The 20,701-nt window shown below is 43.4% G+C and overlaps 1 protein-coding gene across 3 annotated transcripts in view; it reads right to left on the reverse strand.

The window, feature by feature from the left end:
- SVEP1 (sushi, von Willebrand factor type A, EGF and pentraxin domain containing 1) overlaps positions 1 to 20,701 on the reverse strand; it is a 538,231-nt gene that overhangs the window by 281,225 nt on the left and 236,305 nt on the right. For all 3 annotated transcript variants that reach the window (XM_030193745.1, XM_030193746.1, XM_030193744.1), the window contains exons 21-22: positions 11,106 to 11,202; positions 4,300 to 4,413 (exon numbers count right to left, since the gene is read on the reverse strand). In XM_030193745.1, coding sequence (XP_030049605.1) covers positions 4,300 to 4,413; positions 11,106 to 11,202 — 211 coding nt within the window. The remainder of the gene's footprint in view (positions 1 to 4,299; positions 4,414 to 11,105; positions 11,203 to 20,701) is intronic.

Raw genomic sequence — 20,701 nt, forward strand, 5'->3', positions numbered from 1 at the left:
AGGCATGGACCAACGGAGCAGCAGGAGCGGAACACCCCCCTTTGATCTGCATCCAGGGCAGTCCACCCCCACCACCCCACCTTTGGTAAGCCACTGGTTGAAGGAGTAGAGATTCTGTCAGCAGAGCATTTGGAGATGTGAAAATCTGCTTGCATGGAGGCACAGTAGGCATGCTTACTATTAGGCTGAGCACTGTCAGGGCTAGCATTAGGTGATCCAATCAGGGAAACTGCACAGGGCTCTTATGCTAAAGCATACCGAAGCCCTCTTGAAGCTTAAAAACGCATAGATTACTAGTAGGCTTTGGAGTCCCCTCCCAAATTTATGCTCTGGGCCCCAGTATGTCTAACTTTGGCTCTGAACGCTATCTCCCTCATTCTATAATAGTTTACCAAAACTTAAGTATCATTCGCATAATTTAAGTTATAGAATACTGCCATTCACACAGTAAATGGCAGCAGCACACTTAACCACTATTCTATAATTACAAGCTAAAACGGCTTAGTGCGTAATTGCAAGAGGGTGTTCACAGAAGAAGAGCATGGGCATGGCCAACATTTATGTGAGGAGCTTACAGAATATTGTAAGTTTATTTATTTATTGTAAGTGTTCTTCTAGAATAGGCTCAATGCATTTTAATGAAAACATGTATTGCCCTTTCTCCTCCACCGCTAACTCCAGACTTCATTCCTTTTATCTTGCGGCACCTTATGCCTGGAACCGTCTTCCCAAACCCATATGTCAAGCTCCATCTCTACCTGTCTTCAAATTTATGCTGAAAGCTCACCTTTTCACTACTGCCTTTGGCTCCTAACCGCCACTCATTTGCCCTCCTCCCCTGTAATTTCCTTACCCGTAATGTCTGGTCTGTTTGTGTTACCTAGATTGTAAGCTCTTTGAGCAGGGACTGTCTCTCTATGTCAAATGTACAGCACTGCGTGCGTCTGGTAGCACTATATAAATGCTATTAGTAGTAGTAGTAGTAGTATTGCAACAATGCAGACAATACTGATAACAGTGTCTTGGATGTGTTTACTGACTGTCATAGGCTCGGCTGAGAACATGCAGTTGATGTACTGGAGTTATTTTATGTTCCTACATAAGTTGAAAAGAGTGTTTTAGTGTTTGATTAATCTTCACAGCATGTAAAAAAAATTGAGCTTATTTTTGTGCTTGGTTTTGAACTGACATCGCTTGTTTTGGGCTTGTTTTTTAAGCAAAATGCGCTTGTTTTTCCAAGACTACCTGGCAACACTGATCCAGTCCGTGGGAAAGCCCTGAGAGCAGAGGACTGCAAGGCAGCTCAAGTCATAGAGAGGGAGGAGGTGTCTGTGCTGTAGAAGTGCTAGATACCAAAACATGGTCATTATCAGGATTTTAAGTGTTTGTGTGCATTGTGTATGGATTTGTAACAAAATGTATTTTTTAAATCTATTTATTTATTGGTAATCTGGTTATTTACTACTAGTAGCATGGTTACTTTCCTGACCATGAAGTTAGAAATTGCTCTCTGATGGGCTGATGATTAGAAGCCCCGCGCTGTTCTAAACAGAGCTCTATTTTTAGATCATAGGGGCGTTATAGCCCCACATTGTTCTGGCGCTATTTTTACAGAACAGTGCAGGGCTATAACGCCCCTATGATCAAAGCTAATGGCATGCAAATTTATGTGCACTATTAGCTCTGATCATAGGGGTTCTCTGATCATAGGGGGACTTCTGCGGGAGGACTTTGCTTGGGCATGCGCCCAAGGCACAATCCTCCCACAGAAGTTGTTTGATAGGTCCTGGCTGTCAAAAGCCGGGATCTGTTAAACAGCAGAAGAGGTCCCGCCCCCCCCCCCCCCCCCCAAAAAAAAAAAAAAACCCCACAAGATCTGGAGGCCTGGTGGACCTCCAGATCTCCCACCCCCAAAGCAAAAAAACCCTGGTGGTCCAGCAGGACTAATAGGTTCTCCCCTCCCCCCACCCCCAAAGCAAAAAAACCCTGGTGGTCCAGCAGGACTAATAGCTTCCCCCCTCCCCCCACCCCCAAAGCACAAAACCTCTGGTGATCCAGTGGAACAACTAGTTCCTGCACTCTCACCCCCCACATTAAACAAAAACGCCCTGGTGGTCCAGTGGAAACACTATCTGCCCCTCCCCCCCGGCAGCCTACCTCTCCGTAGTCGTAGTAGTGGGAGGAAGGAGGGACTAGCATTCCCTCCCTCCTCTTCGGGTGCCTTCCCAAAATGGTGGTGTCCCGCCCTGCCTGTTGCATCCTGGGATGCGCTGGGTGGGGCTTAACTTCCATATATGGCGTAAGGTTTGCAGCGGTAGCAGCACCCTTGTTTGGCACGCTGCCCGCTGATCATGAGGGGTGAATGCATTAAACCCTTAGTTGCATGCATTTGCATGAAATTAGCGTTCAGACCCGGCAAACGCATTATTACACATGCTCACCGGTTCTGACCATCGGGTTGGAGCAAACACAGGCGCTAATATGGCGCTATTGGCCTCTAGCGCCCATATTTGCTTCTGATCATCGGCTCATGAGATCCTGCTTGATCCATCACCTTTTTGAGTATAATATGGGTATCAGTCATGATAAAGTAACAACTGAAGGCAATGGTTAAATAAACTTTCTAAGACACAGGCAGCATATTTAGCTTACATGAATTTGGAAAATGAAAATATCTGAATTTACAGCATTTGTGCTATAAAAAGCTCTCATTCACATGAGAGCAACATGATTAAGACCAGACAAACGATGCAGTGAAAGGAAATTCAGGGCACCAGATCCTTAGTCATACATATTAATTCTCTGGGGTGCAGCTTCATGTTAAACAGATGTCTCTTGTGGTTTTCTTTGTATTGGGGAGACTGTCTCAGAAAATTCTGACCACAGAACTGTTGGAAAATAAAACTTGTTAAAACTTTGGATATTTATTTATATCACAAATGACAAAAAAGTGAGCTATACCAACCTCAACTATTCGAAGCAGAGTTCAAACCACCAAATGGGTGTGAATAAGACAGACACACTAGGAATTAGAGACAATGTCTGGGGGAGAAAATTTACTCTGCCAAATGAATGCAGTGAAAGCAAATTCAGTCTGAATGAAAGGAACATTATATTTAAGGGAACATCTTCATTATCATTAGCAAGCCTTCATAAATAGACTTCAACTTGACTTGACAAATGTGATAGGGTGCACAATGGTCTGAAGCGGCATTTTAGAAAGGATTTCCAACTCAGAACGGATAGCCAAGTCTGTACGTGAAAATGGACATCCATTTCTCATGCATTTTTGAACAGCATGTGCCAGCATACATCCTGTTCTAAAACACATGAGAAATGGATGCCCATGTGCTGGTAACGTCCAGTAAGAACATCCATTTTACAAACTGAAAAGTTCCAATTTTGAATGAGACGAAACAAGGAACATGGCCGTCTTTGTGGCAGCATAGGAATGCCTACGTTATAAAATGGCCACAGAGACATTCATGTAGAGCAGAGGGGTAGCCTAATGGTAACTGCAGTGGGTTGAGAACCAGCGGTCCCAGGTTCAAATACTACTTCAGCAGGTTGTGATTTTTTTTCTTTTAAACTGTGAGCCCTCAAAGGACAGAAAAATACCTACTGTACCTGAATTACATCCCTTCAATAGTCTTCAGGTTTACAGATTTCTTATATATTAAAGTACACTAGGTACTTGACTAGACTCACAATTTGTTTTTAAATCACAAAATGCTGAAGTAGGATTTGAACCGGGGTGCCTTGGTTCTCAGCCCACTGCACGAACGATTAGGCTACTCCTCAACTCTGCATGGAGCTCTATTAAGAAGTTAATTTTAAAAACATTTTAGTATCATGAACATCTATAGTTCCTGAAGCTGTCATAGATTCCCTTATCCCTTGCTAGTTTCTTATTTAGGGATGGGAGCTGTACAGCAACCACTGGAGAATTAAAGAGGTGGCTTGCCTTAATCACGCCAATGGACAGCTGCTCAGAGCACCTTTCTGAAACCTGGATGTGCCAAGTACCAGCTCTAAATATCCATGTCCCTCTTTTTGGACACAGATGTCCGTTTCCCTTCTAAAATTGGAGTTGGCATATTTTGGCCCCTCCCTAGTCCCATCCAAAACACATCCAGACAATTTCCCTTGCCATAAAGACATACTGCAGTTTCAGATGTCTGTACCCTGGTTTTATAAAACTGAGATTTTGAAGTCTATGCAATATAGATGTCTAAATGCTGGTTTTCAGATGTCTAAAACACGAACAGAGTTTCTAAAATAAGGGCCATAGTCTTTTACCTGTGTAGCCTGGTTGGCATTGGCATGAGAACTTCCCAATTCCATCTTTACAGACTCCATTGTTCTGACAAATGATTGATTTACATTCATTAATGTCAACTTCACATTTTGAACCTGAAATACATTACAGAGGATTATCACTCTTGATGAATGTTAAGTAAATTGATGGTGTCTGCTCTAATGAAATAAAATACACCTGCCTGTTCAAATCAGGTCATAGAAATGAATGGTAAAGGTTGTGAATGAAGAAATGGCACTGAGGGGAACTGAACTGGCAGAAACAAAAGCCCAATATCATAGATGGTCAACTCTGGCTTTTGAAGGCAGCAAAGAAGCCTGCTTTTCAAGAGATTCACAGTAAATATTTGGAATATGTAATTACATGCGTGGATGGTCTTAATGTAAATTTATGCAGTTTGAAAATCACACCTGCTTAAAACTAGAGCAGATATTCTAGCCATAGAATAACTTCACAACATGTAGACTATACAAAACACAAGTCTCTATAGATTTTTTTTTCTTTATTCTTAAATGAATATTTTTCTTAAAGGATTCTGAAACATCCTAATTCTGAAATTCAGAAGACCTTGACATAGACATACAACTGGAGGGCTGCCATTTTAAACTCATTTTCCCATTAGTCAATAATGAATAATGTTTCTAACCTTCTGAAAAAGAATCAAGGTCAGAGAGAGATAGAGCAGTGAGACTGTGGAACAGAATCCATGAAGAGGTGTCCATTTCTTATTCTTCAAATCATCTGTGCGAGTCTACACTAAACAGTGAAACCAAATTAGCTTCAGCTCCAAAGCAATACATGTTGATAAAACTTGACCATGTCTATAATGTGCTGCACTGGAGCTGAATAGGAATAAAGGAGCAGACAATTTTACAGTTTTAAGATGAGTGGACTGGGCTGGGTGTCCTCTTCTTTGTAGAAGTCACAAAGCATAAAGAACAGGCAGTGAAAAGGAGTTGTGCTAGTATTAGCCCATTAGTTGATTTTATCATCATATACTCCTTTAAAAAAATTACTGAGATGACAAATGATAGCAGGGGATAAAACAAAGATACTTATCTGTATCAGGTACTCTCTGACGATAGCAGGCTTTATAATCTCAGAAGTGGGTGACGCTGACCCGAATAGCCCAGTCCGGGACTTATTAAAAGCTTAAGTAGAGCTTTGTGGAGCTTGAGACACGCTCCAGTGTACATGCGCAAGTGCCTTCCCGCTCACTGCGAGAACACGGTCTCCTCAGTTTTATACTACAGCAAAAAAAGTAAAAATAAAAAAGGAGACTACTCCAAGGGGAGGTAGGAGGGATAAGAATATAAAGCCTGCTGTCCTCAGAGAACACCTGCTATACGTAAGAATCTTCGCTTTCTCTGAAGACAAGCAGGCTTATAGATTCTCACAAGTGAGGAATCCCTAGCATCCAGGCTCACCAAAAACAACAAACATTGGTCAATTGGGCCTCGCAACGGCGAGGACATAACATAGATTAACTTGAAACTATATACAATCTGAATGAGAGTGCAGACTGCAACAGACTAAAATGAGCCTATGAGGATGGAGTTGGATTCTAGACCCCAAACAGATTCTGCAACACTGTTTGCCCGAACCAACTATTGCATTGGGTATACTGCTTAAGGCAGTAATGAGATGTGAATGTGTGGACTAAAGACCATGTGGCAGCCTTGCAATTTTCATCAATGGAGGCTGACCTCAAACGGGCTACCGACATGGCCATGGCTCTCAATGTCAGATACACCAAATTGAAATAGTGCGTTTCCTGAAGGCGACCTCCATCCTTTAGGGACCAAAAGAAACAAAAAGCTGAGTGGACTGTCTGTCAGGCCTTGTACGCTCCATGTAATAGGCCAATGCTTTCTTGCAATCCAAGGTGTGCAATCTGCTTTCTCCAGGATGGGCATGAGGTCAAGGAAAGAATGTTGGCAAGACAATCGACTGGTTCAGATGGAACTCCAACACCACCTTCGGCAGGAAGTTAGGGTGTGTGTGGAGGACTACTCTATTGTGATGAAACTTAGTATAAAGTGAATCCACTACTAAGGCCTGAAGCTCACTGACTCTACAAACTGAAGTAACAGCCACCAAGAAAATTACCTTCCAGATCAAGTACTTCAGATGGCAGGAATTCAGTAGCTCAAAAGGAGCTTTCATCAGCTGGGTGGGAACAACATTGAGATCCCATGACACAGCAGGAGGTTTGACATAGGGCTTTGACAAAAGCAAACCTCTCATGAAGCAAACAACTAGAGGCTGTCCAGAGATGAGCTTACCCTCTACATGTTGATGATAAGGGCTATATGCACTAAGGTGAACCCTTACAGAGTTGATCTTGAGACCAGATTCAGATAAGTGTAGTAGGCAATCAAGCAGGGTATGTGTAGGGCAAGCAAGGGGATCTAGGGCCTTGCTCTCACACCAGACTTTCAAACCTATTTGAAAAAATAGCACCTCTTAGTGGAATCTTTCCTGGAAGCCAGCAAGACTTGGGAGTCACACTTCAAAAGACCCCAGGAAGCTGTGAGAGTCAGGGATTGGAGGTTGGGATGTAGAAGAGACCCCTTGTTTTGCGTGAAGAGGATTGGAAAACACTCCAATTTCCAAGGTTCTTCGGATGATAATTCCCAAAGCAGAGGGAACCATATATGTTGCCGCCAGTACGGCACGATCAGAATTATGGTTCTGCATTCTTGCTTGAGTTTAAACAAAGTCTTCCTCACTAGAGGTATGTGAGTATACGCATACAGAAAACCTGTCCCCCAGTTGAAGGCATCTGATGCTAATCTGTCATGGGCCTGAAGCCTGATGTAAGTGGAAAAAAGATCTACTGAGGGGGTATTCCACGCTCAGAAGATATTGCGGGATATGCCCATATTGAGAGACCACTCGTGCAGTTGCATTATCCTACTCAGTCTGTCAGCCAGAGTATTGTTTCTGCCCACCAGATAAGTGGCTCAAAGGAACATGCCATGGTGGTGAGCCCAATGCCACATTAGGATGGCCTCCTGACACAGAGGGTGTGATCCTGTGCCCCCCTGCTTATTGGTGTAATACATTGCAATCTGATTGTCTGTTTGGATAAGCAAAATTTGAAGACATAACTGATCTTTGAAAGCGTTAAGAGCATTCCAGATCAACTGGAGCTCCAGGAGATTGATCTGAAGATTTGTTTCCTGGGTGGACCTAACACCTTGGGTGTGAAGCCCATATATATGAGCTCCCCATCCCAGGAGAGATGCATCCATCATCCGCACCTTTTGTGGCTGAGGAATTTGGAATGGAAGTCCCAGATTCAAGTTGGATCAAATGGTCCACCACTGAAGAGATTGTACAAGCTCTGGGAACACTTGGATGACATCTTCCAGGCTCCCCATGGTTTGGATATCACTGAGAAGCTAGGGTCCACTGAGCTGATCTCATGTGAGCACGTGTCATGGGTGTAACATACACTGTGGAAGCCATATGGCCCAACAATCTCAACATCTGCCAAGCTAAAACTGCTGAGAGGCTTAAACCGTGAAAGTGAGTGTGACAAGAGTGTCTGCTCTCGTCTCTGGAAGGAAGGCACAAACCTGCTGAGTATCAAGCAGGAGTCCTATGAACTCCACTTGGTGGACAGAGTGAAGATGAGACTTGGAGTAGTTTAAAATGAACCCTAGTAGTTTGATCACCCGAATAGTCATCCGCATGGACTCTTCAGCACCAGCCAATCATCGAGATACGGGAACACATGGACTCCCAGTCTGCGTAGTGATGCCGCAACTACGCTAGACATTTGGTGAAGACCCTGGGAGCTGACACGAGGTCAAATACAACACACAGTACTGAAAGTGATGTGTTCCCAGCTGAAATCGAAGATACTTCTGGTGGGTTTGTAGTATCAAGATATGAATATATGTATCCTTTAAGTCCAGAGAGCATAGCCAATCATTTTCCAAATCAGTGGGAGAAGGATGCCCTGGAAAATCATCTGAACTTTTCTTAGACTAGGAATTTGTTCAGGGCCCTTAGGTCTAGGATGGGATGCATCCTCCCATTTTCTTTTGCACTAGGGGGTACCTGGAATAGAATCCCTGCCCTTCTTCCCCTGGTGGAACAGGCTCAACTACATGGGCCTTCAGAAGGGCTGAGAGTTCCTCTGCACATATCTGCCTGTGCTGAGAGCTGAACGAATGAGCTCTTGGTGGGCAATCTGGAGGTTTTAGATACCAATTGAGTTCACATCTGAGACGGACTATTTGAAGAACCCACCGGTTAGAGGTTATAGGGGGCCACCTTTCATTGAAAAACTTCAGCCGCCCCCCAACCGGCAAGTCGTCCGAGATGGACACTTTTACTGCAGCTACACTCTGCTGGAGCCAGTCAAAAGCTCGTCCCTTGCATTGCCTGGGGAGCAGCAGGGGACTTTGGCATACGCTGTTGACATGAACGAGTGTGCTGGGGTTGAGCCTGAGCAGGCTGGCAAGCTGAGGGGTTGCACCTACGCCTCTGATAGTAATAGGTATTCCTCCTTGGTTTATCAACAGTCCTCCTAGCAGAGGAGGTAGATGCAGAAAACGCTCGGCGGGAAAGAGAAGAGATGGTATCAGTATGTCTTTGATTTGGTCTACGACCTCCTCATTCTTCTCTCCAAAAGGTTTATCCCCCTGACACATGGCATCTGTCAACCTCTGCTGAACAGAATGCAGCAATGAGAGTCTACAAATTGCTATACTCTAGGTAGAGATCCTGGATGACACATTAAAAGTGTCGTAAGTGTCCCTGGTCAAAAACTTTCGACACACCTTCTGCTGCTTGACCAACTAGCGAAATGACTCAGCCTGCTCCTGACGGAGCGTCTCAGCCAAGTTTCGCAAGTACATGCTGGTAAAGAGCTGGTAGGATTGTATTTAGGAAATGACCGTTGAAGCCTGGAACATCTTTCTCCCAAAAGAATCCAGTGTTAAGAAATGGCACTGAGGGGAACTGAACTAGCAGAAAGGAAAGCCCAATATCATAGGTGGCCAACTCTGGCTTTTGAAGGCAGCAAAGAAGCCTGCTGGAGGCGCCGAGGCATAGTCCCTGAACTTGTGGCTCTTTTGAGAGCAGATTCCACCACCATGGAATTGGGAGGCAACTGAGGCCTATCAAAACCGGGTGTGCTGTGGATCTGGTATATGGTATCTATCTTCTTGGGCATGACCAGGTCTGACAGAGGGGACTTCCAATTCCTAACGAGGACTTCATGGAGTACCTCGTGGAGAGGGACAGTAACAGCTTCCTTAAGAGACATGTAGTCCAGGACCTTGAGTATCTTGGCCCTGGGCTCATCCTCCACTTCCAAAGGAAATGGAATGGCATCAGCCATTTCCTTGACAAAAGAAGGGAATAAAAGGCTCCCCGGAGGAGACCTTTCAGGTGGAGGGGGGAAGGTTGAGAGGGAATTCCATAGGACTCATCTGAGGAAAAGTATCCTGGATCCTCCTCTGAATCCCATGAGCACTCCTCTTCAGTGTCAGACAATACCTCCTGGTGAGAGTGTCCAGACCGAACCTGCCTCAACATGGAGAAGCCATGTCCTTGAGAATGGCGTTGAGAAGTCAGTTCCTGCCTCGTCTCCAGCATAGCTTCCTCCACCGACATCGTGGGAGTGCCGGCTTGGGTGGCAGTCGGCACGTTGCCTTGGGAGTCAGGTCCGACAATGGATGGTCCCTGGGGCCCTGCACAGCAGGAGGCCTCAAGGCAGGTGGATACCCACTCAATGCTTCACTGCTCCCATTGTCTAAGGGTCTAGCAGCAGCCATGCTTACAGACACTCCCGATGCTGGTGTGAAGCTCGACATTGATGATGCCGACGTTGAGGAACTGGACTTGGCTCCAAAAATCCTCTCTTGTTGAGCCTTTCTGGAAACCTGGGTCCTCTTCTTTATACGAAGGCAGAGAACACAGTTAGTAGGGCTATGGTCAGGTCCGAGGCACTGAAGACACAAAGAGTGGGTGTCTTTCCCAGAGATCGTAAGATTGCACCAGGTACAGCACTTAAAGTCACTGGGAACCTTCGTGGACATGGAAGGAAAAACTTCTTTGGCTAAATTAAACAAAGCGATGGTGCCTGAAAAAGGCTCGGCAAAAATGAAGGGAAAGATCTTGGCCGAAGTCAAGGCCTAAAAGCATCCGAATGACGACGAAAAAGAAAGGAAATTTAAAACCGGGCAAAACACAGCAGCAACTAAAGGAAAATATATATTTTTTTATTTTTTAAACGAACAAAATAAACAATCGCCGAAAGGCTCAAAAAAAGCTCTTTAGACCAAGCGAAACTGAGGAGATGGTAAAAAAAAACATACTCTCTCCTCACCACAGTAGAAAAAGAACCAAGAAGACTGCATTCTCAAGGTGGCAGGAAGTCACTTGCACATGCGTGGTGGAGCGTGTCTCGCACTCCACAAAGCTCTACTTATGATTTTCATAAACCCTGGACCGGATGACACAGGTCGGTGTCACCCACTTGTGAGACTCTATAAGCCTGCTTGTCCTTGGAGAAAAATAATAACAGCCTCTTGGTTAAAACAGATTTTACCTTCTTATTTTTCCCTTTCACTTTCCTTATTACTACTTAAATCACATACCAGTACACCAGAAATCCCATCAAAACAGTGCTTAAACAATCACATTGTCCTGAAATACTTTCATTAGTAAGTATACCCAGGAATATGAGTGGTTTTTCCTGCCTATATGACATGCAGCACACATATTATGTTATTTGTTTGTTCTGAGAACATAATAATATATGTACCTTTATAGCCTGGGGTGCAGATGCATATGTATCCACTTCCAATTTGTTTGCAAGTCCCGCTATTATGACATGGATTTAGAAAACATTCATGGAAAACCTGCCAGAAAAGGGGAAAGCTACACTTAGTGGCATTTATATATCACTAAAAACAAATTGTATACACCCCAGCAGAAGGGACATTTTTCCCGTTACAAAGCAGAGGATCCAAACTGCCATGCCCATTGCACAAGAAACTTCATCCTTTGAGAAAATGGAATGGATTTAGAGAGAAATCCTTGACAGAATGCTAATAATTGCTCAAAAAGTTCTAAATCTGCAACAAATGCTGTTGTACTTCATCTAACCACCTTGCTAAAGACTATAAAATAACGATCAAGTGCACATCGTGTGACCAACATATCAACACCTTATACCCAGATGGTATGAAACTAAAAACTCCAGAATTGAGTCACAGCAAGGAGAATGATGAAGGAATGACTTCAACACCTGAAGTTAAACCAAGCTGCAATGGGAAGTCCTGCACCGCTTAGCCAAAGTGCACCCCAATGGGCAACAAACACACTATAATCCCTTGAGCTACTACTGAAAAAATAGTGTGAGCTAGATCCAAATAAATAAAATGAAGGGATCAATATTCAGTTTGGTATAAGCCAAAATTCAGCAGCACTTAACCAGGGAGTGGCACTGAACATCAGCTCAGACAGCACAATCAAAATCCAGCTCGAACCAGGGTGATCAGGGGGCAGAGTTGGGGCGCAGCTGGAATTTATGCAGGCATGAGCCATATTCAGTGCAGGTAATCTGCATAGCTAAATGGTTAGATAGGACAGCTTTTTGTACAAATTTATCTTTCACCATTTAGTTATGTGGGTCCCTGTACTGAATATCGGCTGGCACCAGCATAACATCTGGATTGCCAATCTGACCCCTTCCCCATGATTCCTTTTACTATCTCCCAATTCTGTTTCCTAACTCCCTCTCCAGTTTTGAACTCTCGGCTCCCCAATCTGACCCCCCCCTTTCTAATCCCCCCCCTCTTATTACCAAACTCTCCCTTGTGTTCCAATCCCCACTTCCTGATCCCCCTATCGCTCTACTCTGTTCCTCAATACCCCAATCCTTTCTCAAGGCCCTTACCCAGAGGTGATTCCCCGGTGGCTAGTGGGATGGGGCTGGAGTGTTCCCTTTTGCTCCTTCCCTGTGACTCTAGGTTTCAAAATGTGGTACTGATCCCTAGCAGGGATCAGAACTGGGGGAGAGGGGATATGGAATGGGGACATCAGAAAAGGAATCAAGGGGAATTGGAAAAGGAGGATCAGAGAGATGAGAAAATACAATATGGGGGGTGGGGAGGAGGTCTGACAGAACCTCCTAAAGTGCAGACGATATTCAGATGGGATCCGCATAAGTGTCTTATGAGGGTCCTGGCTGAATATTGGCCAGGATCTGCATAAGTACTGGTGGCAAGCAGATGCCTGGTCATGCCCGAATATTCAATGCAGGTGCCCAGAGATATGACCCGGCACTGAATATTCGAGTCTAATTTAGCCGATGGCAGTCAGTGTTTTAAGAAATGATGACCATCGCCAGTATAATATTGACTGGGAAAGAAATAACTGGCTCTCATTACACCAGTGCATCCCCTGTAGCACATCTCACTCCCATGCAGTGGGTAGTATAAGGATTGATGAACTGTTTTGACTCTAATACAAGAGTCAGAAATCACTATTAAAAAGTAAAGGGATCATTCTATAACACTGCATCCATTTAAACATAAGACCATGCATAACTAGATCCTATTCCATTAAGGAAATGGTTTGGCTTTGGGTCTACATCTACTTTGATAATCTTTGTTAGAGGTAATAATTCTGAGAAATTCAATTTATATAGAAGTACTAGGTAGAGTTGTCCCTTATTCTGTTTATTATTTAACAGGGTGTTTATAACTTTTGGCTAAGCGAAGATACTTACCTGTAGCAGGTATTCTCCCAGGACAGAAGCTTTATATTCTCACAAGTGGGTGACGCCGATCCACGTATCCCAGTCTGGCATTTGTCAAAGATAAAAAAAGAGAGCTTTGAGGAGTGCGAGCCATGCTCCACCACACATGCGCAAGTGCCTTCCCGCCTGTTGCACAAACACGATCTCCTCAGTTTAATAATATATCAAAAAATAAAGTAAAAATCACAAAGAAGACAACTCCAAGAGGAGGTGGGAGGGACTGTGAGAATATAAAGCCTGCTGTCCTCGGAGAATACCTGTTACAGGTAAGTAACTTTGCTTTCTCCGAGGACAAGCAGGCTTATAGATTCTCACAAGTGGGAAATCCCTAGCATCCAGGCTCACCAAAAACAACAAACATTGGTCAATTGGGCCTCGCAACAGCGAGGACATAACAGAGATTAATCTGAAACTATATACAATTTGAATGAGAGTGGAGCCTGGAACACAATAAAACGGGCCTAAGAGGGTGGCGTTGGATTCTAGACCCCAAACAGATTCTGCAATGTCTGCCTGAACTGACTATCGCGTTGGGTATTGAGTCACAGCAAGGAGAATGATGAAGGAATGACTTCAACACCTGAAGTTAAACCAAGCTGCAATGAGAAGTCCTGTACCGCTTAGCCTAAGTGCACCCCAATGGCAACAAACTTACACTGTAATCCCTTGAGCTACTACTGAAAAAATAGTGTGAGCTAAATCCAAATAAATAAAATGAAGGGATCAATATTCAGTGTGATATAAGCCAATATTCAGCGGCACTTGACCAGGGAGTGGCATAAGTGAAGGAAATGCAATCTGCCAGCCAAATTGAAATAGCGCGTTTCCTGATGGCGAACCTCATCTTGTTGGGATCAAAAGAAAAAAAAAACTGGGAGGACTGTTGGTGGGGCCTTGTTCGCTCCATGTAGTAGGCCAATGCTCTCTCGCAATCCAAGGTGTGCAAGCTGCTTTCTCCAGGATGGGCATGAAGTTGAGGAAAGAATGTTGGCAAGACAATCGACTGGTTCAGATGGAACTCCGACACCATCTTCAGCAGGATGCATGCGGAGGACTACTCTATTGTGATGAAATTTAGTATAAGGCGCATAGAAAACTAAGGCCTGAAGCTTACTGACTCTATGAGCTGAAGTAACAGCTACCATGAAAATGACCTTCCAGGTCAAGTACTTCAGATGGCAGGAATTCGGTGGCTTAAAAGGAGCTTTCATCAGCTGGATGAGAATGATGTTGAGATCCCATGACACTGGTGGAGGTCTGACAGGAGGTTTTGATAAAAGCAAACCTCTCATGAAGCGAACTAGAGGCTGTCCAGAGATGGGCTTACATTCTACACGTTGATGACAAACACTAATTGCACTAAGGTGAACCCTTACTGAGTTGGTCTTGAGACCAGACTCTGACAAGTGTAGAAGATATTCAACAGGGTCTGTGTAGGGCAAGTAAGGAGATCTATGGCCTTGCTCTCACACCAGACAGAAAACCTCTTCCCTTTAAAAGAGTAACACCTCTTAGTGGAATCTTTCCTGGAAGCCAGCAAGACTCGGGAGACACACTCTGAAAGACCCAAGGAAGCAAATTCTAGTTTCTCAACATCAAATCTGTGAGAGCCAGACTGGAGGTTGGGTTGAGAATTTTTCCTTTCAGGTGGAGGGGAGGGTCCAGATGGAATCCCACAGAACTCGTACATAGAAAATTACTTTTGATCCTCCTCTGACTCCCATGAGCGCTCCTCTTCATTGTCAGACAATATCTCCCAATGGGAATATCGAGACCAAACCTGCCTCGGTGCTGAGGACCCATGTCCTCAAGAGTGGTGTCGAGAAGTTGACTCTCGTCTTGACTCCAGTGAAGCTTCTTCCACCAACTTTGAGGGAGTGATGGCTTGGGTGGTAGTTGACACCAGAGCTGCAAGCGGTGCCAGCGGCCGCACCGCAGGCTGAAGACCAGGCGGGGCCACAACGGGAGGCAGGGTAGGCGCAAGCACCCCAATGCCAAGCACACTATTGCATAAGGACATCCAGCAGCTCAGGGAGCAAGGCCCGGATGGGCTCATCGAGGGCTGACACCAGGAAAAGCTTCAGTGCCAGCTGAGGTGCAGGTTGCAGAATCACTGGGGTCGATGTAGGAGCTGGTTCTCAGCTGCTAGGAGATAGGCGCGTCAGTACCTCTTGTATGTAGGGGAGCAGTCCTCCCGGCGCCGACGTTTCTCAGGTGCCAAATCTTTCATCGCCCCTGAGCTCCCGGAACCATGTTTCGAGGGTGACCAATGACGATGCTTCTTGGTCTTTGCCCAAAGCATGTCACCAAGGCTCCTCAGTGCCGATGAGGACGACGTCAAATCCTCACATCGCCTCGGGGTCAGGTCCAATGATGGACAGTCCCGGGGCCCTGCACAGCAGGAGGCCTCAAGGCAGGTGGAGACCCACTCGATGCTTCATTGCTCCCAGTGTCTAAAGGCTTAGTAGCAGCCATGTTTACTGATGCTCCGAATGCCGGTGCAATGCTCGACGTCAATGCCGACGCTCCAACCTCGATGCTGATGCAGACATCAAGGAAATGGACTTGGCTCCAAAAATCCTCTCTCATTGAGCCTCTCAGGAAAGCTGGGTCCTCTTCTTCATGCGAAGACAGAGAACACAGTTAGCAGGGCTATGGTTGGGCCCAAGACACTGCAGACACCAAGAATGGGTGGCCTTCCCCGAGATTGTCCGATTGCACCGAGTACAGCGCTTGAGGCCACTGGGAATTTTCGTGGTCATGGACGGAAAATATTCGTTGGCTAAATTAAACGACGCAATGGTGCCTGAAAAAGGGGCAAGGCACGGTAAAAAGGGAAAGTCCCGGCCAAAGTCAGGGCCTAAAAGCGGCCTGATGACGACAGAAAAACAAGACAACTTAAAACCGGGCAAAACAACTCTAAATAAAATAAAGGAAAGGAAAAAAGGTTCCTTCAAGAGAAGCTCAATTATAAAAACAAAAAAATAGTTGGAAGTCACGAAAAAATAACTCTCTAAGACCAAGCGAATGAGGAGAGAGCAAGAAAAACACCTTTTCCTCACGCAGAAAAGAACTGAGGAGAACGTATTCATGCGACAGGTGGGAAAGCACTCGTGCATGTGCGGTAGAGCACGGCTTGCGCTCCACAAAGCTATCTTTTTTAGCTTTGACGAATGCTGGACCGGATGACGCAGATCGGCGCCATCCACTTGTGAGAATATAGAAGCCTGCTTGTCCTCAGAGAATGGACATTAGACAGGAGACAAAAATAGTGGGGGTCTCCATTTTTGAGGAACAGAAAGCAAATTATCTATGCATATGGACGATGCTTTTATTTTTCTTACTCCAATGTTCATTCCCACTCTATGATTTAATTGAGCAATATTCCAACATATCACGTTATAAAATAAACCAGTCTAACTCTATATTACTCCCCCTGAGAGGATGTTGCAAAGTATTCAATAAAGTGGTCAGATTCATCAATAAAATACCTAAGAGTTTGGTATGGGAGAATTGTATAGGGAAAAAAAACATAAAAATCAGTGGACGCCTCTGCACTATAAAATGGTTCTCACTTCTAAGATTATTTTCTAAGTATGCTACCCCTTTTATTGTAGAACAGAGACAGGTAATCCACCTGGCTGGATGAACAACAAAATCCCGCGAAGCCAGAAGACGAGAAAAAGGAGTGGGAAGTGGACCAATGACTCCAGAGAATGGGACAGAAGGGTCAAACAAAGAAACTTTATTACAGACTCAACACAGATCTGTGTTTCGGCCACAGGCCTGCTTCAGGAGTCTAAAAGTACATAAAATGACATATGAGACAATGTGCATAATAAATTAATAAGACATAAATGCACATAATAAATTTTAAATATAAATAATAAAAATGCAAAACAAAAGTAATATATCACATAAAAGAAACAGCAACAATTCAGACAAAAGAATGTAATCAAATATAAATAAAACTTTATCTAAAATATGACATGAGACCGTGCTATAGTTTGGTCAAAGTAAACAATACCTATATTCGAATATACTATTCAATAATGACTCAGTAAAAATGACATACAATGGTGTTTTTTTTTTTAACTGGGATAATATATCAGACTGTAGAAAACATCATAACATCTCGCGTTCAGAGATAAGTGTAAACATTAGGAAACATGATGAAAAATGATATACTCAGTTATTGATGAAAATAAATCTAAATAACACATGGATAAGGTAACAAGAGGGTATATATCTGGAACGGCAAAATATACTGTGTGTGCACAGTAACATCTAACAGGCGGTGCGTGCCCATAAGGAAAAAAAACAATTAATTGCAAAAAAGAAGTGATGTATGAATAGATATAAACCTGCATTCTGAATAGTATATCGGACCTGACTACATCTACAGTGTGTATGAGAAATGCGTGGACACATTGGACCTAACTTGGTCAACAGTGTATGTGAAAGACAAACGGAAGGATAACTAACCTCTGTAATGTGTGGTCAAACGAAATGCTGCTGAGAAATAAAAAGGTCTGAAAGGAAAGAAAATGAAGTAAATAATGGTGTCAAACAGTGGTTGACATTTAAAAGAAAGGGGAAGTGTGGGCAAACATTTATGTGAACCAACTAATGGAATCATACCAGAAAGAATGTGTCAAACGCTGGTGCAGAAAGAAAAGGTGAAGACCGCTGGTGCAGAAAGAAAGGGAATCCATTGGATAAGATCGTGACAGAAAAAATGTCAAAGAGCGCTAGTGCAGAGAAAATAGTCAAGAGCGCTAATGCGAAAAGAAGTAGGGAAAATGGTAAGGAGCGCTGGTACAAAATAAGGAATAGAAACCATTTAAACGAACCAACTAATAAAATCACAGCAGAAAAAATGCGGGAGAACACTAGTGCAGAAAAGGGTCTTACCTTGAAAAAGACCTGGGGGCTTGAAATCTCAACAACGCATAGCCAACTGAGCCAAAATATAAAGAAGGAACTGGGGGGAAAACGCTGATATTTAAGAGAGAAAAGGGCACCAAAAAAGGAATGGAAGTAAGCTCACTGGAATATTAATGAAATGATGTAAAAACTAACGTCACATTTCTATGAATGTTGAAATTTATTAAAATTTATTGTGTATTATTTATGTCTTATTAATTTATTATACACATTGTCTCATATGTCATTGTATATACGTTTAGTCTCCTGAAGCAGGCCTGCGCTCTTTCCCTTGAGGTACAAGTGAACGTCTTGGCCAAAAACTTTCTTCCTAATGAGAAAGCTCCATACCATTCGAAAGTACTTTGAAATCAGTGAATATGAACAGTTGGTATATGCGCTGCTAGTTTCATCTCTTGATTACTGTAACTTAATATACCTGGGCTGCACAAAGACCTTACTTAAGAAACTTCAAACCACTTAAAATACAGCAATCAAACTAATCTTCAGGCTATCAAAATTCGACAGTTTCTCCCCTTTTTACATCAAACTACATTGGTTGCGCATTGAGGTGAGAATGTTTTTCAAAGAGCGCATTCGATTTGAATGCCTAGGAGTTTAATGGTAGGAGAAAGAGTAAAGTCTACTTGATTGATGGTAATCATCTTAGGGATTTGTTCTGGTTTTGAGTTAAAACATAAATATTTGCTTTTTTCAGTACTGAGTTTTAACTTATGAGCGTACATCCATTTTTCTAATAGGTTGATACATTGTTGGACCCTAGACATATCTATTCTGAAAAATGATTTGATGGGGATTAATGCTGAGATGTCATCAGCGTAGATGTAGTGGAGAAAGCGATTTCTGTCTTGCAGTGAACTTAAGGATTGGAGAAAAACATTGAACAGTACCAGAGAAAGAGGGGAGCCTTGTGGGACCCCGCATCTGTTACTCCAGTTTAGGGATAAGACTGTGTTCACTTTGACCTTGTATGATCTACTTTACAAGAAGCCTCTGAACCACTTTAAAACTTTTCCTGTGATTCCCATTTCCTCAAGGTTCCATAGTAGGAGAGTATGGTCCACTAGGTCAAACACTGAGGACAGATCAAATTGAAGTAGCAATGCGCTTTTACCGTCACTTAACAGTAGTTGGACATAGTCTAACATGGAGCACAAAACTGTTTCTGTGCTAAAAACACACGGAATCCAGATCAAGATGGTAGAAGAGTGTCATGCAAATCCAAGTAGTGAGTGAGCTGTAGAGTCACCATTCCCTCCATTAATTTAGTAAACAATGGAATGGAGGCCATTGGTCTATAGTTAGAAACCATTTGTCTGGGTTGGTTGGGGTCTTTTGGTATTGGTGTAATGATGATTTCAGCCAAGCTTTGAGGAAAGATTGTGACAGTTGCTGTTCAATCCATGGGAGAACATTAGCACGGAATGTTGATGGGGCTGTATTCATTAAGTGGGGAGGGCAGATATCTAGTATACACCAGGAGGGAGCACATTTTGAGAATAGTTTGGTAAAGGCAAACTATTGTGTGTTATCAAATTTCTTCTAGGTTTTGTTTGTAGGGATGCCTTCTTTAGGAGACAGGGTCGCTAGAGAATCAAAATCTTTGTCAGTGGTAGATGACAGACCAATTCTAAGGGAAGTTCCTCTTTCGCAAAGTCTTCATATTTTGAAGGTGTAGTAAGTGAGTTGACAATGGAGAACAGTTGTTTCATCCCCCTCTTTGAATCAGCTCCGAATACTATTTTATTATTCCCTAAATATTATTATTATTCCCTAAAAAGTATTATTATTCCCTAAAAATTTCTATTTGGTATAAAGGTATTTTTAAAATTCAAAATAAGGTATTGCACTGGTATGAACTCTCCAAAATATTATAAATGGTACTCAATTTCAATCTTGTCAACAACTTCAGCAGGAGTTTAGCCGGCTTTTGTGTGGGGAAATCTTGCCTGACCAATTTACTTCAATTCTTTGAAGGAGTAAACAAACATGTAGACAAAGGGGAGCCAGTTGATATTGTGTATCTGGATTTTCAAAAGGCGTTTGACAAGGTACCTCATGAAAGGCTACAGAGGAAATTGGAGGGTCATGGGATAGGAGGAAATGTCCTATTGTGGATTAAAAACTGGTTGAAGGATAGGAAACAGAGAGTGGGGTTAAATGGGCAGTATTCATAATGGAGAAGGGTAGTTAGTGGGGTTCCTCAGGGGTCTGTGCTAGGACCGCCGCTTTTCAATATATTTATAAATGATTTAGAGATGGGAGTATAGTGAGGTAATTAAATTTGCTGATGACACAGTTATTCAAAGTCGTTAACTCGCGACACGATTGTGAAAAATTACAGAAGGACCTTACGAGACTGGGAGACTGGGCGGCTAAATGGCAGATGATGTTTAATGTGAGCAAGTGCAAGGTGATGCATGTGGGAAAAAAGAACCCGAATTATAGCTACGTCATGCAAGGTTCCACGTTAGGAGTTACGGACCAAGAAAGGAATCTGGATGTTGTCGTCGATAGTACACTGAAACCTTCTGCTCAGTGTGCTGCTGCGGCTAGGAAAGCGAATAGAATGTTGGGTATTATTAGGAAAGGTATGGAAAACAGGTGTGAGGATGTTATAATTCTGTTATATCGCTCCATGGTGCGAC

Source organism: Microcaecilia unicolor, chromosome 2 (genome assembly GCF_901765095.1).
Source record: "Microcaecilia unicolor chromosome 2, aMicUni1.1, whole genome shotgun sequence".
NCBI classification, from domain to species: Eukaryota; Metazoa; Chordata; class Amphibia; order Gymnophiona; family Siphonopidae; genus Microcaecilia; species Microcaecilia unicolor.